At 41.9% G+C, this 23,795-nt stretch overlaps 1 protein-coding gene across 2 annotated transcripts in view; it reads right to left on the bottom strand.

Annotated features, from left to right (window-relative positions):
- SLC16A4 (solute carrier family 16 member 4) overlaps positions 1–23,795 on the bottom strand; it is a 70,562-nt gene that overhangs the window by 29,515 nt on the left and 17,252 nt on the right. For both annotated transcript variants that reach the window (XM_060201918.1, XM_007529377.3), the window contains exon 2: positions 23,309–23,418. In XM_060201918.1, the coding sequence (XP_060057901.1) occupies positions 23,309–23,395 (87 nt within the window). In that variant the 5' untranslated portion in view covers positions 23,396–23,418. The remainder of the gene's footprint in view (positions 1–23,308; positions 23,419–23,795) is intronic.

Below are 23,795 nucleotides of genomic sequence, written 5' to 3'. Positions count from 1 at the left end.
ACGATTGCCACCTCAACATGCTTCAGCTCAGACTGTGTCCAGAGAATTCACGTGTGGAATGACAACCCTTTAGCTTCATTACTCGGGTGAGACCTTTCCTTTCATAGTATTCTCTAATTCCATCCCAGGTGGTTCACTTTTTAACAAAGTCCCAAAACCTAGATATACACCAGGTTCTGTGAGAGAGAGCATATGTTCACACGTATCCATAAACTACTGCAAAATATACTTCTGAAAGCAGAAGTACACTAGAGTTTGCAGTGAGTAGCCCCCTAACACTTCCTCTCCACTATTCCAACCTTTGGGTCCATGATTGCTCAACAATTTGTTTGGCTTGTATGTTAACTCTCTTTTCAGCCACCAGGTTCCAGATGCCATCAGGATGCCAGCCAGGCTTCTCTGGACTGAAGACCCCACCAATGTGTCCTGGAGCTCCGCTTCCCCAGAGACCCACCCTACTAGGGAAAGAGAGAGGCAGACTGGGAGTATGGACCGACCAGTCAACGTCCATGTTCAGCAGGGAAGCAATTACAGAAGGCAGATCTTCCACCTTCTGCAACCCACAACGACCCTGGGTCCATGCTCCCAGAGGGATAGAGAATGGGAAAGCTATCAGGGAGGGGATGGGATATGGAGACTGGGTGGTGGGAATTGTGTGGAGTTGTACCCCTCCTACCCTATGGTTTTGTTAATTTATCCTTTCTTAAATAAAAAATAAATTAAAAAAAAGAAAAAAGAAAGTGTTCCTCTCAGGTCTTAGGTTAGCTTCATTTTAATTGCTTGTGAAGTGAGTATCCTTCATGTCTTGATATATAAATTTGGCTTGGCAATAAAATTTATCACTCAAATCTAGACATTTCTGAGAGCAAAAGGGAGAGAGAACTATTGATTTGTTCCAGGAGAACAGGGCAAAACAGCATGTGAGTCACATGGTTAATCTTTTTTTTTGTCCCACCTACCCCTTTCCTGTAAGACTTTAAGTCAAGTTCTCTTTCTGTGGAGAATATACTACACTTGAAATTCTGGTTAGCCTGAGGGCAGTGAAGCTCTGTTCTTCACTCTTTCCGTTTTTGTTCACCAGCCAAATTCTTGCAGGAGCTAGGGGTGAGAAAAGCAAGTGAAACCCAGGCAGGGTCTTTAGTCACTGAAAGCCCAGGAGCTCTCTGTGCTCATTAGAGCACTGTGGAAAGCTTTGGTGCTGCAGTGTTTCTATCTGAAAAGATCAGCCTAGAGCAGTGAAGGTTCAAAAATAACAAAATCTAAACATAATTTTTAAAGATTTATTTATGAGGGGTGGGAAAGACAGCATAATGGTTATGCAGACTGACTCCCAGGCTTGAAACTTTGGGCTCCCTGGTTCAATCCCTCTCACTACCCTAAGCCAGAGTTGAGCAGTGTGCTAGTTAAAAAAATATCTATATATTTTTTATTTATTTATTGGGGGATTTAATGGTTTACAGTCGACAGTGAATACAATAGTTTGTACATGTATAACATTTCCACATAACAATACAACCCCCACTAGGTCCTCCTCTGTCACCATATTCCAGGACCTGAATCCTCCCCCACCCCAGAGTCTTTAATTTTGGTGCAATACACCAACTCCAGTCCAAGTTCTGCTTAATGTTTTCCCTTCTGATTTCATTTTCAATTTCTGTCTGAGTGAGATCATCCCATATTCATCCTTTTGCTTCTGACTTAGCTCAGTAAACATGATTTCTTCATGCTCCATCCAAGATGGGGTGAAAAAGGTGAATTCACCAAAATAAAAATTTATTTATGAGACAGGAGAATAAAACCAGAGCATCACCCTGATATGAGCTGCCAGGCATCAAACTCAAGACTTCGTGCTTGAAAGTCCAGCACTTCATCCACTATACTAACCCTCTGGTTACTCTAAAAATAATTTTAAGGTAGGCATGGTGATGAGGGAAGTCCCTTAATATTTTTCTCATCCTGATTTACTAGATTTTTTTTTCTTATTTGTGACTTAGGAAGTGGTGCAGTTTTAGAGTGAAGGACTTTTTTTTAATAGTGAAGTTGAGAGTTTAGAGCTATTTATTTATTTATTTATTTAAAATTTTTAAAAAATATTTATTTTATTTATTCCCTTTTGTTGCCCTTGTTGTTTTATTGTTGTTGTTGTTGTTGGATAGGACAGAGAGAAATGGAGAGAGGAGGGGAAGACAGAGAGGTGGAGAGAAAGATAGACACCTGCAGACCTGCTTCACCGCCTGTGAAGCAACTCCCCTGCAGGTGGGGAGCCGGGGTTCGAACCAGGATCCTTATGCCAGTCCTTGTGCTTTGCGCCACCTGCGCTTAACCTGCTGAGCTATAGCCCGACTCCCGCTATTTATTTATTTACTGGATAGAGAGAAAGAAATTGAGAGAAGAAAGGGGGAGAGACACCAACAGCACTGCTTCAATGCTCATGAAGTTTCCCCCTGAAAGTCAGGGCCAGGGTCTTGAGCCCAGGTTCTTGTGTATTATAATATGTGTGCTTATCCAGGTGTGCCACTGCCTGGATGGTATTTGTCTTTCTCTTTTATTCTCCAGAATAACACTATGGATGTCAGGTTTACATATTCATAAATGGGAAAGACATAAAACCCTCATCTAGAAATTTGTAATCAATATTCCTCAAAGGTGCTTCTGTCATGAACTGAGACTGAAGAATGCTACACAAATCTCCAAATCTCAAATTACCCAGTCTTGTATCTCTCAATTCAAAACATGGTGCTAATTTTGTCTTCTCATGAGCAGGGAACACTTAATGTGCTTCTACTTCCTGTAAGGTTAGCATCCTCTTCCTGTGGACATGGGTTCTGTGCTTATAGCTATAGAATGTGAAGATCTTGTGTTCATAGCCACCTGAGTTTGGCTAGCAACATTGTCCCTTCATTTCAGAACCTTTGGTATGTTTTTGAAGTCTGGGCATATATTGATAGTAGCAGAACCTTAAATAAATGACTGTATTTTCTGCTTTGTGTATCAGAAAGGTCAAGGACATACTTTCTGCATCTGCCCCTCCTTCCTTACTTTGTAAGCTTCCAAGGTTGTTTTTGTTTCTACTCAGATAAGCAAAGCATCTTTTTCCCAAGGTCAGAATTAAATTAGCAAACAAGATAAATCTGTAATACACTATTTCACCCCATGGATTGGACCAATATTAGTGGGTTCCAGATCTGTAAATCAGACTTTTTTTTTTCCTCCAGGGTTATTGCTGGGCTCGATGACTGCACCATGAATCCACCGCTCCTGGAGGCCATTTTTTCCCCCTTTTGTTGCCCTTGTTGTTGTAGCCTCCTTGTGGTTACTGTTGCCATTGTTGATGTTGTTCATTGTTGAATAGGACAAGGAGAAATGGAGAGAGGAGGGGAAGACAGAGAGGGGGAGAGAAAGATAGACACCTGAAGACCTACTTAACAACCTGTGAAGCGACTCCCCTGCAGGTGGGGAGCTGGGGTCTCGAACCGGGACCCTTAGGCCGGTCCTTGCGCTTTGCACCACATGCGCTTATACCACTGTGCCACTGCATGACTCCTTGTAAATCAGAATTTTATAAGGGTAGACATCAGACATTGTAAATGGGCTTACGTAAATAAAATCCCCTAGAAAGTTCACTGTGGCTGGTCCATCGTCCCTCAATTTTATTTTATTTTTTAAATTTTTTAAATAATTTATTCCTTTATTGGGGAATTAATGTTTTACATTCAACAGTAAATACAATAGTTTGTACATGCATAACATTCCCCAGATTCCCATTTAACAATACAACCCCCACTATGTCATTCATCATCCTTCATGGACCTGTATTCCCCCCACAACCCACCCACCCCAGAGTCTTTTACTTTGGTGCAATACACCAATTCCATTTCAGGTTCTATTTGTGTTTTCTTTTCTAATCGTTTTTCAACGTCGGCCTGAGAGTGAGATCATCCCATATTCATCCTTCTGTTTCTGACTTATTTCACTCAACATGATTTTTTCAAGGTCCATGCAAGATCGGCTGAAAACGATGAAGTCACCATTTTTCACAGCTGAGTAGTATTCCATTGTGTATATATACCACAACTTGCTCAGCCACTCATCTGTTGTTGGACACCTGTGTTGCTTCCAGGTTTTGGCTATTACAAATTGTGCTGCCAAGAACATATGTGTACACAGATCTTTTTGGATGGATGTGTTGGGTTCCTTAGGATATATCCCCAGGAGAGGAATTGCAGGATCATAGGGTAGGTCCATTTCTAGCCTTCTGAGAGTTCTCCAGACTGTTCTCCACAGAGGTTGGACCAATTGACATTCCCACCAGCAGTGCAGGAGGGTTCCTTTGACCCCACACCCTCTCCAGCATTTGCTGCTGTTACCTTTTCTGATGTATGACATTCTCACAGGAGTGAAGTGGTATCTCATTGTTGTCTTTATTTGCATTTCTCTGACAATCAGAGACTTGGAGCATTTTTTCATGTATTTCTCGGCCTTTTGGATCTCTTCTGTGGTGAATATTCTGTCCAAGTCCTCCCCCAATTTTTGGATGGGGTTATTTGTTGTCTTGTTATTGAGTCTGGCAAGCTCTTGATATATGTTGGTTATTAAACTCTTATCTGATGTATGGCATGTAAAGATCTTCTCCCATTCTGTGAGGGGTCTCTTGGTTTGGGTAGTGGTTTCTTTTGCTGTGAAGAAGCTTTTTAATTTGATTTAGTCCCATAGGATTATACTTGCCTTAGTCTTCTTTGTAATTGGATTCGTTTCATTGAAGATGTCTTTAAAATTTATGCGGAAAAGAGTTCTGCCAATATTTTCCTCTAAGTATTTGATAGTTTGTGGTCTAACATCCAATTCCTTGATCCACTTGGAATTTACTTTTGTATTTGGTGAAATACAGTGATTCAGTTTCATTCTTCTGCATGTTTCAACCCATTGTTTCCAACACCATTTGTTGAAGAGACTCTGCTTTCCCCATGTAATAGTCTGAGCCCCTTTATCAAAGATTAGATGTCCATAGGTGTGGGGCCTCATTTCGGGGCTCTCAATTCTATTCCACTGGTCAGTGTGTCTGTTCATATTCCAGTACCAAGAAGTTTTGATGACAATGGCCCTATAATACAGTTTGAGATCTGGGAGTGTGATGCCTGCAGTTCTGTTCTTTTTTCTCAAGATTGTTTTGGCAATTCTAGGTCTTTTCTGGTTCCAGATAAACATTTGTAGCATTTTTTTCTATTCTCCTAAAAAATATACTTGGGATCTTGATGGGGATAGCATTAAATCTGTAGATGGCTCTGGGTAATAAATTCATTTTGATGATGTTAATTCTTCCAACCCATGAACATGGAATATCTTTCCACTTCTTTGTGTCTTTTTCAATTTCTTTGAGTAGTGACTCATAATTTTCAGTATACAAGTCTTTCACTTCTTTGGCTAGGTTTACTCCTAGATATTTTATTGTTTTTCTTGCTATAGTAAAAGGAGTTGATTTCTGGATTTCAATTTCTTCTTAGTGTTTGCATAGAGGAATGCCACTGACTTTTGAATGTTAATTTTATAGCCTGACACCTTACTGTATTGCCTGATGATTTCCAAAAGCTTCTTGCTGGATTCCTTAGGTTTTTCCATGTATACTATCATGTCATCTGCAAATAAGGAGAGTTTGACTTCTTCTCTTCCAATCTGTATCCCTTGAATTCCTTGCTCCTGCCTGATTGCTATGGCAAGAACTTCCAACACTATGTTGAATAGCAATGGTGATAGTGGGCAGCCCTGTCTACTACCTGATCTGAGTGGAAATGCTTCCAGTTTTTCACCATTGAGTATGATGCTGGCTGTAGGTTTGCTATATATAGACTCCTCTATCTTCAGGAATTATCCATCTATTCCCATTTTTTGTAGTGTTTTGATCATAAAGGGATGTTGTATTTTGTCAAAGGCTTTCTCTGCATCTATTGATATGACCATGTGGTTTTTGGTCTTGCTTTTGTTGATGTGGTGGATCACATTGATTGAGTTACGTATATTAAACCAACCTTGCATGCCTGGGATAAACCCCACTTGGTCATGATGAACAATCTTTTTGATACACTGCTATATCCGGTTGGCTAGAATTTTGTTCAATATTTTCGCATCTATGTTCATCAGAGATATTGGTCTGTAGTTTTCTTTTTTGGTTGTGTCCCTGTCTGCTTTTGGTATCAGGGTGATGTTGGCTTCATAGAAGCTGGCAGGGAGTATTCCAGTGTCTTCAATCTTCTGGAAGACTTTTAAAAGTAGAGGTATTAGTTCTTCTTTGAAGGTTTTGTAGAATTCATTTGTAAAACCATCTGGTCCAGGACTTTTATTCTTGGGAAGGTTTTTGATAACTATTTCAATTTCATTGGCTGTGATGGGCCTGTTCATGTTATCCACTTCCTCTTGACTTAGTTTTGGAAGTTGGTAGGTATCTAGGAAATCATCCATTTCTTCCAGGTTCTCTAGCTTGGTGGCATATAGTTGTTCATAGAAGCCTCGCATGATATGTTGAATTTCTGCGGTGTCTGTTGTGATATCTCCTCTTTCATTTACTATCCGATTTATTTGGGTCTTCTCCCTTTTTTGTTTTGTGAGTCTGGCTAAAGGTTTGTCGATTTTGTTTACTCTTTCAAAGAACCAACATTTACTTTCATTGATTTTTTGTATGGTTTTCCTATTCTCAATGTTATTTATTTCTGCCCTAACTTTAGTGATTTCTGTCCTTCTGGTTGCTTTAGGTTTCCTTTGTTGTTCTTCTTCTAGGTCTTTAAGATGTGCAATCAGGCTGTTTATTTGTGCCTTTTTTTGTTTCCTAATGTGTGCTTGTATAGCTATGAACTTCCCTCTTAGGACTGCTTTAGCTGTGTCCCAAATATTTTGATAGCGTGTGTCTTCATTTTCATTGAACTGTCAAAACATTTTGATTTCTTCCTTGATTTCCTCTTTGACCCAGAAGTTGTTAAGAAGTATACTGTTGAGCTTCCACATTTTGGCACTGTTACTAATCTTTTGTTGATTGTTAAGTGTTAGTTTAATTCCACTGTGGTCTGAGAAGATGCTTGGGATGACTTCAATGCTCTTGAATTGGCTGATGCTGTCTTTGTGGCCTAACATGTGGTATATCCTTGAGAATGACCCATGTGGATTTGAGTAAAATGTGTATTCCAGTTTCTTGGAATGAATGACTCTGAAAATGTCCAATAGTTCTAGTTTATCTATCTCTTCAGTTAGCTCCCTTATGTCTTTACTGATCTTCTGCCTGGATGATCTGTCAAGTTGAGAGAGTGGAGCGTTAATGTCCCCTACTATGATTGTGTTATGTTAATATATTGCTGTAGCTCTTTCAGTAGAAGTTTGAGGTATTTAGATGGCTTCTCATTGGGTGCATAGATGTTAATAATTGTTAAGTCCTCTTGATTGACTGATCCTCTGAGCATTAAGTAGTGTCCATTCCTATCTTTTTTAATCTTATCTATTTTAAAGTCTATCATGTCAGGTATGAGAATAGCTGCTCCTGCCCTTTTTTGTGGGCCATTGGCTTGTATGATAGTTTTCCATCCTTTCACTTTAAGTCTGTGTTTGTCTTGTTGAGTTAGGTGAGTTTCCTGTAGACAACATATTGTTGGGTTATATTTTCTGATCCATCTTCCTACTCTGTGTCTTTTAATAGGTGAATTCAGGCCATTGACATTTATTGATATTAAAGATTGAAGATATTTTAACGCCATTCTTGTAGAGTTTTAGAGTGTTTTGATATATGTCCTATTTGTGGTGGTCTGGTTGTTTATAGGAGACCTTTCAGAACTTCTTTCAGGGCAGGCTTGGTGATGATTGCTTCCTTCAGCTGTTACTTGTCTGAGAAGGTTTTGATGCTTCCATCTAGTCTGAATGACAGTCTAGCAGGATATAGTATTCTTGGCTGAAAGCCTTTCTCATTGAGCACTCGATAAATATCTTGCCATTCTCTTCTGGCCTGTAGTGTTTGTATGGAGAAGTCTGCTGCTAATCTTATGGGTTTTCCTTTGTAGGTGACTCTTTGTTTTTCTCTTGCAGCCTTGAGGATCCTTTCTTTATCCTTATTCCTTTCCATTCTAAGTATGACATGTCTTGGTGTCTTTAGGTCTGGGTTAATTCTGTTTGGGACCCTCTGGGCTTCTTGAATCTTTATGTCTTTGATGTTGTCTAGACTAGAGAAATTTTCAGCTATTGTGGCCTGGAGAATGCTTTCTTCCTCTCCTTCTCTTTCTTCCTCTGATATGCCAATAATGCATATATTGTTTCTTTTGAAGTCATCCCATAGGACTCTGTTGTTGTTTTCAGCATCTCTTAATCTCTTTTTGAGATCTCTTACTTCTTTTTTAGTTGTCTCTAATTCATCCTCAATCTTGCTAATTCTGTCTTCAGCCTCATAGATTCTATTCTCTCTGTCCTCCACTGTTTTCTGGAGTTCATCTATTTTGTTGCCCTGCTCTGATACTGTTTTAGCTTGTTCAGCTAGTTGCATTCTTAGCTCAGCGATTTCAGCTTTCAGCTCTCTAGTACCCATGAGATAATTAGAATTTTCTTCCATATTCTCATTTGTTGTTCCTGCATTTCTGATTACAATTTTTTCAAATTCTTTACTCACTCCTGTTATTATTTCCTTAGCTAATGTTTGGATGTTGAACTCGTTGTTTTGTGCTTCACCCTCTGGAGGACTTTTAGCTGGACTCTTGTTCTGGTTCGAGTCTCCAATATTTTTTCTTGTTGTTTTAACCATTTTATATATTATGTTATGAGTTCCCTTTATCAGTACTTTTCAAATTATTTATCACTATTGCCTGGATTGACTTGTGTCTAAGTAAGTTAATTAAAGGGTTTACAATGGTGGAAGTTAACAGTTGTTTCAATCCCTGAGTTGGAGCTCAGTGGTTTAAAAGCCTCTTTTTTTTTTCTTCCCTGTAGGCTATGGGAGTCTGAGGGCTTTTAAACTATCAATAGGCTTCTTAGCTTAATCAATGACTCCTAACCAAGAGATAAAGCAGGGTGTGGCAGAGATAATCCAGTGGTTATGCAAAGAGACTTTCACAGCCCCTCAGCTATGCCACCGAGGTATAGGTCTTCTCCTGAGTTTCCTGGTTAGATCTTTGTCCCCTGGTGTCCCTCCCTACCACTGCTTCAGACTCTGAGCGTAGTAGCAATGGAGACTCAGAGTTGTACTTGGTGAGTCTCTGGGGAGTCCTCTCCTTCCTTAAGCCGTCCCCTTGTTGGTCGAGCAAACTGGAGGTGGTGTCTCAACTGATAAACTGTTGAACTGTTAGTAGTCACTTAATCTCTCCTTACGCTCCTCTCTCCTTTCTGTCACCAGCCACATGTGTTTGTACTCATGGGTGGTTTACTGGGTTCCTGTGGTCATTCTATTCCTGTCTTGTTTCGGTCCCAGGTCATCTCCTTTGGTATTCCTAGTTGATCCGGGAGAGGAGAGGAGAGGAGAGAAAGCAATCTGCTGCTCGTAGCCACGCCTCCAGAAGTCAAATCTTATTTTTTAAATTTTTATTTATTTTCCCTGTGAATCACCCAGGATCTTCCAGATAACGGCTGATTACCATGACAAATAATATAATAATAATAATAAATAAATAGGAAAGATACATCCCCCAATACTCAGTTGGCTTAGGCACCAAACCTCTTTTTCTTTTTTATTTTTATTTATTTATTTTTTCAAACCTCTTTTTCTATAAAAAAAATTCAAATCAGATGCACTGCTAACCATGAGAAGCAGATTGTTTGTGTTTCTTTCACAGGAATAAAAAAAATATATATGGATCCCTGCACACTCTGACATAACCAACTAGATGGCACGACTACAGTGGCATACCCCCCAAAACCCTAGATGTCACCTGACATGATCTGAAGAACCTGAATCACAGACTCCAAGGACAGAACTTTTTTACTGCCTGTCTGCCCTTTCTACTTCTGCTTTGCCTGTCACGTTTTGGCAGTTCCAGCTCACTGTATACAGGGAAGCAGAATCCCAGCGGCTGACCTTCTTCATGCAGTGTTTCACCCCCTGCCATTTCTCCCCCTACTCGCCTACTTTGGACTGAGACTTCTATTGGACTTGCTCGTATACCCTTTGGACACTTTAGACAATTTTACAGCAGCTTCCTTCCCTTCACGTTGCTGGTTTTTTATAGACTGACCCTGAGTAGTTCATAGACTTTACAGACTGTTGCCTTGAGGACTATACAATGCCAAATAGCGCCTCTGCTTGGTGGGCCATGCCCTCCCACCTACAGGTCCTGCACTTTGAGGCAGGAAACACCCCTTCATTACAAACCTGCACCACTCTAAATTTCCTATACTGTGGCCATTAGATAAAAGAAAAGAGGGAGATGCTGGGAAATTGTGCAGATGCAGTCACATCTGCCATGTTGTCCCCTCAGGCTATTGCTAGTTCCCGTGAGAGTTGGGACATTCTTGGAGCGCCTGTTCTGCCATGTTGTGCCCTTAGGGCATTGTCTATTTCCCCGCCATAGTTGAAGTGCTTTGGTTACTCCTCCCCCTTCCCATTCTCACGAGAGTTATTATCCTACCCTGGAGTGCTATGGTTACTCCTCCTCCTTCCCATTCTCGTGAGAGCTACTCCGATAAAATCACTTCTTCCACACCTCTCTCTCTTGCTGGTTCTTCACTTCAGTGTTTAGATGCAGGAAAGTTTACTGCGTGAGGCGGCCATTTTTGCTACCTCCACGTGCCAAACCTGCTTCTCTCTCACCCAACTCTGAGGTGCCAGCGCAAATAAAGATTTGTGTTCCCTCTTAGCTCCGGATCTCCTCTCTCTTTTCTCTGCAGCGCAGCACAACACCTGGTGCCCAACATGTCCCGCACTCACGCCCCACTGGGTGGCCCAGCCTGAGGTCCAGAAAAGTTGCCCAGACACAGTTAAGTGGCAGCCGCCTGGCTCTGTGGCCCCGCATTTCCCCCCATCATGGGATTTTTTCTGCTTTACAATGAGGTGTCCCAGACATTATATCCTTCTCTCATAGGACAGGCTCTCGATCTCAGAAACACTTTATTTATTATTATTATTATCTTTATTTGCTGGATAGAGACAGTCAGAAATTGATGGGGAAGGGGGTGATAGAGAGGGAGAGAGACAGTGAGACACCTGCAGCACTGCTTCACCACTTGTGAAGCTTTCCCCCTGCAGGTGGGGGCCAGGGACTTGAACCTGGGTCCTTGAGCATTGTAACATGTCTCTCAACCAAGTGCGCCACCACCTGGCCCCCTCAGAAACGCTTTAATTGGAGCTACACCGTGGGTTCTCTTGGCTATATTTGCAACTTTCAGGATATGTACATGGCGTCCTGCCAAAAGGTTAATAGACCTTGAGGCTGAGATACAAGAGTTAAAGGATGTTCTCAGTGCTTAATCCCTCTAAGCCTTCTGCTGCTTCCACTTCCATGACTCCTCCCCCCGCTGATACCTCATCATTAAGAGACCTTGAGGCTGAGATACAAGAGTTAAAGGATATGTTCTCGGCGCTTAAACACCCTAAGCCTTTTGCAGTCTGCCCCGAGAATTCTGCTTCAGCAGACACGTGTTCAGTTTCCCCTGTGGCCACTACAGCAGCTTCCACTTCCATGACTCCTTCCCCTACATCATCAAACCAAGTCCACACCTTCCTGGTAAATGTGGCCCCCAATAGACAAAACCCTCAGGTGTGGCATCCATACTCCTCCAAGGAACTCTGAGGACTCAGACAGGTAGTGAAGGAGGACGGGTTTCATGCCCCATGGACCAAGTCCATTTACGAAGCTTTTTCCAGCACCTTAATACCCCCCAAGATTGGAAAGACTTAACTTGTGCTGTGCTCCCAGACCCCCTCTACCTGCAATAGGAGGCATGCTTTCATGATGAAACAGCTAGAATGGAATTTTGATGCATTGTTTGGAGTGGGAGAGTTTGAAACTGGAACTCAGCAGGCAGACCAAGTTTCCAACTGGCTATTTTGAACAGGTACGCATCTGCGCAACACAAGCATGGGAAAGGTGAACCCCATCCATAGGAGAGGCCTCAGTCCCCATTAACTCCCTTCGCCAAAAAACCGATGAATCCTTAGCTGACTTCATTTCCAGGGTGCGGTCAACCTTAGAGAGAAAGATGTATAATCTTGAAGTCTGTTCTCTCCTCCTGCATTCCATTGTCTGGGATGGCATGATTCCAGAATTCTGTCAGGCATGCCTTAGTCTTAAACACCAAAACCTAGATAACTAGATTTTAGCGACAGAGGAACTTAGATCAGGCTCTTATGAGTCACCCATTATGACACAGGCTTATGCAGTTACCCCATGTAATCAAAACGGGGCCTGCTTTCACTGCGCTTGCCAAGGATATTGGCGTAACCAATGTCCAGATAAGCTGTGACCACGCCTCCAGTCAGGGCAACCATGCCTCCAGTTAGGGCAACCCCGCCTCCAGTCAGGGAGCCAGAGGCCACGAACACCTTGTCCTAGATGTCAGAAAGGTTTTCATTGGAAGAGAGATTGGTGGTCCAAATTTCATAAAGATGGCATGCCCCTGAATGGTACAAATTCGGGGCCTGAGATTTTGTGGACCACTCCTGTTTTAGAATGAGGTCACCCTAATATGACAGTAAGGATTGGCAATATTCCTTTTAAATTTTTGATTGACACAGGGGCAGAAAAGATGATTTTAAGGCAAGCAGAGGTTCCCCCAAATTAAGAACTCCTCCCAGGGCCCCGTATACACGGAGTTGGAGGGATGACCCAAGCCTTTCTGACAAGAGATTTGCTCATGTGGGAAGACCCTGAAGGGAGTACAGGACACTTCCACCCTTTGGTAGCTGATAATAGCACCAACCTACTGGGCAGGGATCTTCTGGAATGTCTTGATGTTAGGATATCCACAGATGCGTCTGCAGAGCGTAACACCCGCTCCTGCGAGATTAGATTTAATCAGCACCCCCAATACTAACTGCCACTGTTTGTAACCAAACTCCCTGCTTAGACTGGCTTTCTAATAAGCCTGTCTGGGTGGATCAGTGGCCTTTGCCTAGGGATAAGCTAGAAATTTTAAAAGAGCTTTGTCTGAGAGCAGTTGTCCTTGTGACACATTCATCATTCCAGAAGCCCATGGAATACTCCTGTCTTTGTTATTAAAAAGTGCTCAGGAAAATGGCACCTCCTCCAACATCTCCGTGCGGTAAATAAAACCATGCAGGTCTGGGAGTCCCCCCAAAGGGGTTTGCCTCTTGCTTCTGAAATTCCCACGGGAATTCCAATCATAGCTACTGATATACAAGATTGTTTCTTCTCTATTCCCTTGCATCAGCAAGATTGTAAACGTTTTGCCTTCTCTGTTCCTTCTATTAATAACGCCAGCCCTGCCGATAGATTTGAATGGGTGGTGCTGCCCCAGGGCATGGCCAATAGTCCTACAATTTGTCAAGAGGCTGTTAAATCTGCCCTTTCTCCATATATTCATAAGGGCCTTAATGTTTTTCACCACATGGATGACGTCTTAATATGGGGAGAATTAGATACAGATCTCTGTGCCCTATGTGATTTTCTCATTCCTGCCTTAAAGAAAAGTGGCCTTAATGTAGCTCCTGAGAAGATACAGCTAATTCCTCCAATGTCTTCCTTAGGTTCACAGATTTCTCTAATGCAAATTCGTCCCTTAAAACCTAGCATTACTTTTCCTTCTAACCTCACTCTTGCTTCTTTACAAAGTTTTCTTGGAAATTTAAATTGGCTTAGGCAGTATCTTTATCTGCCTACTAGCTGCCTCCAACCACTGTTTGACCTATTAAAAGGAAACAAACAGCCCTCCTCCTAATGTAGGTTAACTCCCGAGGCGTCCTTGGCACTGGAAAGGGTTAACCAGGCCCTTCAGGACATGCACCTTGTTTGATTCTCCCCCTCCTCTTCGGCAAACCTTCTCATCTTTAACTCCATCCCCACAGTAGTGGGGGCATTATGGCAGAACCATGGGGTTCTTGAGTGGCTTCACATGCCAGTAGGCGGAGCTCCAAGACTCCTCACTGAGATAGACACATTAGCATTCATGATTCACTAAGGAATAAATAGGTCTGTGCAGGTCTTAGGGAAAGAACCGGATTTAATTATTCTTTCCTTTTCTCTCACAGATACAGAGTGGCTCATACACCATCATTCCCATTTTGCCATAATCTTTGTAGTGTTTCCAGGACAAATAGATAACCATTTTCCTTCTAATAAATTGATAGCTTCTTTACCTCTTTTGCCCCTACTAGCACCTAAACTTTTCTCTCGAGATCCCATCCCTTCTGCTCCTACAGTCTTCACTGATGGTGGAGAAAATGGAGCTGCTGCCCTTATATATTACCCAGACAAACAATCCCCTAAACCTCTCTTTGCTGAGCTTCCTGATAATTCCCCTCAGTACAAAGAACTTTATGCTGTTTTCCTTGCATTAAAAGCTGTACCAGAATCCTTCAACCTTTTTTCTGACAGTGTGTATACTGTTAAGTTACTTCCATGGCTTGCTCATTCTTTTTTTTTTTTTTTTATTTTATTTATTTATTCCCTTTTGTTGTCCTTGTTGTTTTATTGTTGTAGTTATTATTGTTGTTGTCGTTGTTGGATAGGACAGAGAGAAATGGAGAGGGAAGAGGAAGACAGAGAGGAGGAGAGAAAGATAGACACCTGCAGACCTGCTTCACCGCCTGTGAAGCGACTCCCCTGCAGGTGGGGAGCTGGGGTTCGAACCAGGATCCTTACACCAGTCCTTGCGCTTTGCACCACCTGCGCTTAACCCACTGTGCTACAGCCTGACTCCCCGACTTGCTCATTCTTATGTGAAAATTGATGACAACCCACTTTCCCCTCTCTTGATTCAAATCGCCTCTATGCTCTGTTCTCGAACCCAGCCACTGTATATTCAACACCTTCATTCCCACAGCCCTCTTCCTGGTTCCCTGTCCAAAAGGAAATGCTGCAGCTGACTGCCTTGCCTCCATAGAAACTCTCCTAGTCTCTGTCTCTGATCCTGCTGACTTTCATTCCCTAACCCATGTTAATCTTAAAGGCCTTTGAGCTCGATTTCCTGATGTTCCTTTACCACAGTTGAAACATATCCTTGATACATGTTCTTCCTGTGCAAGTCTCATAAAAACACCTGCTATTCAAACTCTTGGGGTTAACCCCTGAGGCTTAAAAGCCAATGCTCTTTGGTAAATCGATGTCACCCACATATCAAACTTTGGCAAACAAAAATATGTTTGTCTCAATAATAAGTAAATAAGTACTGGTTTGGATACAACAAATGACAACGAGAAAGTCTAACCTTATCAGATAAAGGACTTCAAAAAGCTGGATAGGGGCAAGAGACTCACTCACTTTAATGATGGCCTTTTTGATCACTACCAGGCCACCCCATCATCTGGGTTCTAATCAGGGAATCCTTGGATTCTCACATAAATATCATCAGCCTAGACATCTAATAGATCCCTCTCTCCACTATCATTGGTCACTTTGATCAGGAATATCATCATATGCCTTTTTGTGGGCCTTTCCAGGACCTTGCCCTGTAGAGCAGCAATGGTAGGGACTATCCCTCTCTCTGAAGGGAGGCTAGGTCAGCCTACTCTATTCGAGTAAGACTGGTCCTGAAATGAATGCAGACTAGAATATTCCTTGTTGTGACCATGGGCTGTGAGCTTAGACTGACAGGAACTCAGGTTACATAGGCTCCTATGTTAAACAGGAATATATGTAGATCAGTGATGTAAACAGTTAATGGTATTTATATACTTTCCTCATGTTTGGGAGCTACTCTCAGCCCTAATCCAGTTATCTTCCCCTATTCTCAATTCTGACAACATCTTCCTAGACAATATTTTTAGTCCCCCTGCATGTTAGCTATCAGGTTCAGGCAAATTACTAAAGTCATGGGCCCCTTGGAACATACCTACGATAGACTTCCTAACTTCCTCTGACCCAAAGACTCCTACTTTCATCTGCTCAATTCCTACCTTTGGGTTCCTGTTTATTAAACAATTTCTCCTGCTTTATATCTTACCACCTTTTAGCTACCAAGTTGCAGGCACCACTTATGATTCTATCCTCACTTCCCTGGACAGATGACCTCACCAAAGTGTTCCAAACTCTTACCTCTCCTAGCCCTACCCCACTAGGGGAAGATAGAAATAGGCTGGGGATATGGATCGACCTGTCAATGCCGATGTCCAGCAGAGAAACAATTACAAAAGTCAGAGCTTCCACCTTCTGCATCCCATAAAGAATTTTGACCACCTTGCAGATCTAAGATGTTAAATAAATGTTTAGGCAAAAGCAAATATTTGTGCTTAGGGCTATGGTCTAGGCAGTTAAGGAACTTGACTTTTTTTTTTTTGCCTCTAGGTTTATTTTTTATATTTATTTACTTATTTATTTTCCATTTTGTTGCCCTTGTTGTTGTAGTTATTATTGTTGTTGTCATAGACCTGGGAGAAATGGAGAGAGGAGGGGAAGACAGAGAGGGGGAGAGAAGGACACCTGCAGACCTGCTTCCCCACTTGTGAAGTGATTGCCCTGCAGGGGGCTCGAACTAGGATCCTTACATTAGTCCTTGTGGTTCACACCATGTTTGCTTTAACCTGCTGTGCTACCACCTAATTCCCAAGGAACTTGAAATAAGTGCAGCCTGCAATATTCCTAGCTGTGACCATGAGCTATGAGCTCAGACCAATAGGGACTTAGAGGTTAGACAGGCTGTGGTGGGTCAGGTGGATGGAGGTAGTTAATTTGAGCCACAGAATTCTTTATTATCTTTTTAAAAATATTTTATTTATTTATTAATGAGAAAGATAAGAGGAGAGAAAGAACGAAATATCACTCTGGTACATGTGCTGCCGGGGATTGAACTCAGGACCTCATGCTTAACAATCCAATGCTTGGGAGTCAGGCTGTAGTGTAGCAGGTTAAGTGCAGGTGGCACAAAGCGCAAAGACCTGAGTAAGGATTCTAGTTCGAGCCCTGGCTCCCCACCTGCTGAGTAGTCGCTTCACAAGCGGTGAAGCAGGTCTGCAGGTGTCTTTCTCTCCCCCTCTCTTTCTTTCCCTCCTCTCTCCATTTCTCAGTCCTATGACGACATCAATAACAACAACAATCCCCCATCTCTCCCCCATCTCTCTCCATTTCTCTCTGTCCTATGCAACAATGATGACAAAAATAATAACTACAACAATAAAACAACAAGGGCAACAAAAAGGAATAAATTTTAAACAAAAAGAATTCAATGCTTTATCCACTGGCCACCTCCTGGACCACTTTTTTTATTATCTTTGTTTGATACAGTCAGAAATCGAGAGGGGAGGAAGAGTTAGAAAGGGATAGAGAGAAAGACACCTGCATCCCTGCTTCATCACTCATGAAGCTTTCCCCTGCAGGTGGGGACCGAGGACTTGAACCTGGGTCCTTATGCACTATAACATGTGCACTCAGCCAAGTGTACTACTGCCTGGTCCCAGCCACAGAATTTTTTTCAAGAACAGGAGCTACTCTCTGCCCTAGTCCAACTTTATAGCCCTTTTCTCTACTTGGACACCATTCTCTCAGACAATACTCCTATCCAACTTCAGGCTAGTTATCAAACTGAAGCAAAACTACCATAGTTGTGTGCCCCAGGAACATGCCTAAAATGGATTTCTTAGCTTTCTTCTACCCTAAAATCCCTAATCTCATCTGATCTAATCATACTTTTTGGTTCCTGTTCATTAACTATTTTGTCTCAATTTAGGTCATGCCACCTTCCGGACACCAAATTACAGATGCTACCATGAATCTATCCTGACTTCTCTGGGCAGATGACCTCACCAATGTGAACAGGACCCTTGCACCTCTGAGCTCTGGTCCACTAGGGAAAGATAGAAGCAGGCTGGGTGTGAGGGAGGAGGGTAAATAGCATAATGGTTATGCAAACAGACTCTCAGGCCTGAGGCTCCAAAGTCCCAGGTTCAATCCCCCACACCACCATAAGCCAGAGCTGAACAGTGCTCTGGTAAAAAAAAATAAAGAAAGAAAAGAAAAGAAAGAAACAGGCTGGGTGTATGAATCAACTTGTCAATACCCATGCACAGTGGAGAAACAGTTACAGAAGCCAGAACTCCTGCCTTCTGACCCCCCAAAACAACCTTGATCCATATTCCCAGTGGAGGAGAAGTGATAGGATGAAGATAAGAGGGCTCTGAACTCCAGCTCCATCAGCACCCAGAAAGAGAGAAGGGAAAGGAGAGGGACATCTGGAGGTAGTTATGTTGTCATGAATGGCTTGGAGGGGCAGAAAGGATTGAATCAGGAGAAAAAGGGAGCAATTATATATAAATGTGGACAGATAGCTATAGAGATGATGGTTGACTCATGTCTACAACCTTAGGGGAACTGTGGTGGACTGCAGTGGGGAAACTAAAGATTCAGAACTCTGGTGGTGGGAATGGTATGGATTTAAACCCCTGCTGACATGTAAATTTGTAAAATAAAGATAAATAAAATTAAATTAAATTAAAAAGAATTTTGGCCAATACTCCCAGAGGGATAAATAGGGAAGTTTCCAATGGAGGGGTACAGACATGAAATTCTGGTGATATGGAATTCTGGTATATGGAATTATACCCCTGTTATCTTATAGTCTTGTTAATCATTATTAAATCACTCATAAAAATTTAGAAGAGGAAGGGGCCAGGTGGTGGTCCACCTGGTTTTGAGTCCACCTGGTTTTGAGAGCACATGTTATAATGCACAACGATTTGAGTTCAAGCCCCTGGTCCCCACCTGAACAGGGAAAGCTTCACAAGTGGTGAAGCAGTGCTGCAGGTTTTTCTCTGTCTCCCTCTCTATCTCCCCTTTCCTCTCAATTTCTGGATATCTCTTTTTTTCCCTCTTCCAGGGTTATCGCTGGGGCTTGGGGCCTGCACTATGAATCTACTGCTCCCGGAGGCCATTTTTTCCATTTTTGTTGCCCCTGTTATTGTTGTTGCTGGGTAGGAAAGAGAGAAATTGAGAGGGGAGAGGAAAATAAAGAGGGAGACAGAAAGACAGACACCTGCAGACATGCTTCACCTCTTGTGAAGTGAGCCCCCTGCAGGTGGGGAGCTGGGGGCTCGAACTGAGATCCTTACAACGGTCCTTGTGCTTCTCAGCCGTGTACACTTAATCCAGTAGGCTAACCACCACCCAGGCCACTCAGTTTCTAGATATCTACACCCAATAAATAAATAAATAAACAAATATAATTAAATAAAGAAAAAATTTTAAAGTGTGGGAGTGGCAGACCTGGTAGAGTACATATGTTATCATGTAGAGGCAGCCTTCAGGAGTGGTAAAGCAATACTGTAGATGGCTCTCTTTCTTTTTCCTTCTTTATCCCCCTTCCCATTTCAATTGCTTTCTGTCCTGTCCAATGAAACAAAAAGAGGACAACCATACATATATTTCATTATAAAATATGGTAAGTTAGATTGGACCTTTTTTTTTTCTTCTTTCTATCAGAGCACTGCTTAGCTCTGGCTTATGATGGTGTGGTGCCAATAGAGTGTGTGTGGGACCTTGGAGCCTCAGGCATGAAAGTGTTTTTATGGCAGGGGTAGATAACATAATGGTTATGCAAACAAACTCCCATGCCTGATGCTCCAAAGTCCCAGGTTCAGTCCACTACACCACCATAAACCAAAGCTGAGCAGTGCTCTGGTGGTTAAAAAAAAAAAAAAAAAAGTGTTTTTCACATAAATATTATGCTGTCTCCCCACCCCAGATTTTTTGTTTTGTAAATAGGGAGCTATTTTTGCTTTGTTTATAAATAGGGAGCTTCTGGGGCCAAGCAGTGGTGTACCCAGCTGAGCACACATTAAGATGTACAGTGACCCGGATTTAAACACAGCTCCCATCCTGCACTGCAGAAGCTTCATGAGTTGAAGCCGGGCTGCAGGTCTTTCTCCTTTTCTCCCATCCAAGTACTAACCAGGCCCGATGCTGCTTAGCTTCTGAGATCAGACAAGGTCGGGCGCATTTAGGGTGGTATGGCCACAAACTCTCTCTCCCTTTCTGTCTTCCCTCCCCCTCTCAGTTTTTCTCTGTCTTATCAAAAGAGAAAAGAAAAAAGAGGTCACCAGAAGTGATGGATTTATTGTGCAGACACCAAACCTCAGTGATAACACCAATGGCAAATAAATAAATACAAAAAGTAGAGAGCTTCTGAAGACATTTAGTTATTGGATCTTTCACTTTTTCAGGAGCTCATCTGTTGTGAAAAATTATATTTATAAGTCATATAGGAAAAAATAGTCATCTAAGAACTGTCATTACTACTGTGGGCAATTAGTCCCTGAATTATTTTTTTAATTCTTTAAAAATATTTATTTATTTATTCCCTTTTGTTGCCCTTGTTGTTTTATTGTTGTAGTTATTAATGTTGTTATTGATATTGTCGTTGTTGGATGTGACAGAGAGAAATGGAGAGAGGAGAAGAAGACATAGAGGGGGAGAGAAAGACACCTGCAGTCGTGCTTCACCTCTTGTGAAGCGCTCTCCTGCAGCTAGGAAGCCAGGGCTCGAACTGGGATCCTTACTCCGGTCCTTGCACTTTGTGCCATGTGCACTTAACCCGCTGTGCTACTGCCCGACTCCCTAGTCCCTGAATTATTATTTTGATGACCCAGTATATTTTTTGTGCATTTATAAGCAGCCTCCCATTAAGGGGGGGAAAAAGGTGACACTGGAGCTTACTAGTAGTTAGTAAGCAATTTTTTTTAAAACTAGCAAATAATTGATCAAATAACTTCCTCTCCCTCAAAGGTCAGTATAAGAAGAGTAAGGATGGTTACTGTAAGGGAGAAAGGTGGGAACACTGGATATTTTGCTAATAATGGCAGTTCTGAAAAACCAACATTATGGAGAGGTGGCCTCGTCACAGGAAGGGTTCTCCAACTTAGGGCAGCCTTAGTTTCCTGGTTAGTAAAATTTCTGAGAGAAAAACAGTATTCCACATTCTTTAGTTATGAAGTTAATGTTTAACAAATAGTCCTCTGCTTAGTTTTTTTTTTTTTTAACATAAATCCTGACTGAGGACCTCTACCCATACTTCCTGTCTCTTTATAGGGACCAGCTGCTCTTCCTGCCCTAACTAGGTCCTAACTAAGGATGAGACATGAGAAGACCTAGAAGATCTAAGAGTATCTTAGTGATAATATCTCTTTAACAGAACTTAACTGGGAACACTTAGGAGGGGGAACTATGGAGGCTGTATAGTGTGGGGCTCTGCCATGTTTGAGACCCAGGTTCAAGCCTGGCTATCACTGCAATGAAGAAAGCTTTGGTGCTATGGTTGTTGTGAGCTATTTCACAATCTCTCTGCCATCTGTATCACTATCATAAAAAGTGTATGTGTTGGGGGGGTACTGTGGCAGCAATTCCACTATTCTGTTTTTGGACACAGGTATGATGGAATTCACTAATATTCTAGAATGGCTGTGCTGATAACGGATCATCACTGCCTCACATAAAAGCTGGATGAGGGAAAGATGTTAGTTCAATCTCTGGCAGTAATCAGAATTGAACAGTGCTTTGCTTTGCATCTCTCTCTCTCTCATTAAAATAAACATTTTTAAAAACATTTATTAATTCACAAGAGCAGGAGAGAAAGAGAACCAGAACATTATTCTGGTACATGCAATGCTAGGATTAAATTTAGGACCTCAAGCTTAGAAAGTCCGACACTTTATCTTCTTTTTGTACCACCTCTTGGGCTGCTGAAATAAAGATGCTTATGAACTTTTTAAAAAAGTGGACATGTCTAGCACAGCCCAAGAAGTGGTGCAGTGGTTAAAGCATTGTGTTTACAAACATGAAGTCTGAGGGGGCTGGGTAGTAGCACACCAGTTTAAGTGCACATAGTACAAACATTAAGTCCATTCCTGGTATAGCATACACCAGAATGATGTTATGGCCCTTTCTCTATCATAAACAAATATATTCTTAAATATTTTATCATTGTAATTCAAGAGATACAGAGAGAAAGACTAGAGCACTGTTCAGCTCTGGCTTTTGGTACTAGAGGCTGAACTTGAGATCTTAGAGCCTCAGTCATGAAAGTCTTTTGCATAATTATTATGCTATCTCCCCATTCCCTAAATATGTTTTAATATTTACTTTATTTATTTATTTTGGAAAGATAAAGAGAACCCCAGAGCATCACTCTGCCACGTGCAAGACAGGGGATCAAACTTAGGACCTCATGTTTGAGAGTCCAACACTTTATCCACTGTGCCACTTCCTTGGTCACAGTAATGTTTTTTAATGGACTGTCTAAGGTTGGGGAAATAGCACTACCATAAGCCTGAGCTGAGCAGTGTTCTGCTGAAAAACAACAAACCAAACAATATCTGTGTAGTCCATTTTTAAAAAAAACTTTATTGCCACCAAGGCTAGCAACATGGCTTGTAAGTTTTTTTCTTTATTTTTTAAATTTTTATTTATTTATTATTGGATTGAGACAGAGAGAAATTGAGAGGGGAGGTGGAGATAGAGAGGGAGAGAGACAGACACCTGCAACCTGCTTCACCACTCATGAAGCTTTCCCCCTGCAGGTGGGGACCTAGAGCTTAAACCTAGATCCTTGCATGCTATAATGTGTGTGCTTAACCAGCTGCACCACTGCCTGGCCCCTTAGTACAATTGTTTATATCCAAAAAAGAAAACTAGGTACTAGATTCAGAATTTATAATCTTTCTCTTTCCAGATATATCAGGAACTTACATTAGACCTATTTATAGCATTGGTAATGGTTGGAAGGAATGGGTTGGGAGGTAGAAAATAGGACAGAAAGGAATTGTCCCTATACTCTATTATCAAAGACTGTTTCCAGTAAAGATGTGTGTATATGCTAGACCAAACTAAGGAATACACTCCACACTCCCAAAAAGATACTATAATAATTACTAGAAAAACTATAAGATTGTTCCCAAATCCTAATTGCTAAGCATCTAGAGCAGAGCTTGTGAATGGAGGCTGGGAGATCCTATTCAATATAAGTGTAAGGAGTGGAAGAGAGGAGGGTGGTGGAAGGAAACTGGATGGAGAAAGTCCTAAAGATAGTCTCTTGTGTGGGCCACTGACTTAAGCAGTTTTAATAGCAGTTCCTGGTCTTGCTCTGTCTCCCTTTCCATCAAACACCAAGGATTTCAGAAATGATCATATTGGGATACTCTGAACCTTTCTCCAGAGAATCTGCTTAGGCAGTGGGAAAGGGGAAAGATAATTCTTACCAGGAAGAAATGAAGCACAACCATCCATCCCCAGCCTCCATCTGGGACGTCAGTGTAAATTTGGCCTTTTCTCTCCCTCCTCAGCATGATGCCTTATCTGCAGAAGATCCCTGTGACAAATGCAAGACATAAATGTTCCAGTTGAAAAGATACTGATCTAAACCTTTAAAAAATTATTAGTGGATTCGACTTCCAGAGGCAGAGCTAGGAGCAACAGAAGGCTTTCTCTCCTCTCCCAGATCAAGTAGGAATACCAAAGGAGACCACCTGGGAATGAAACAAGACAGGACTAGAATGACCACAGGAACCCAGTAAATCACCCGTGAGTACAAACACATGTGGCTGGTGACAGAAAGGAGAGAGGAGCCTAAGGAGAGATTAAGTGACTGCTAACAGTTCAGCAGTTTATCAGTTGAGACACCACCTCCAGTCTGCTCCAACAAGGGGACAACTTAAGGGAGGAGAGGACTCCCCAGAGACTCACCAA

This window comes from Erinaceus europaeus, chromosome 11, assembly GCF_950295315.1.
Source record: "Erinaceus europaeus chromosome 11, mEriEur2.1, whole genome shotgun sequence".
NCBI lineage: Eukaryota > Metazoa > Chordata > Mammalia > Eulipotyphla > Erinaceidae > Erinaceus > Erinaceus europaeus.
This window is presented reverse-complemented; position numbering and strand designations above follow the sequence as displayed.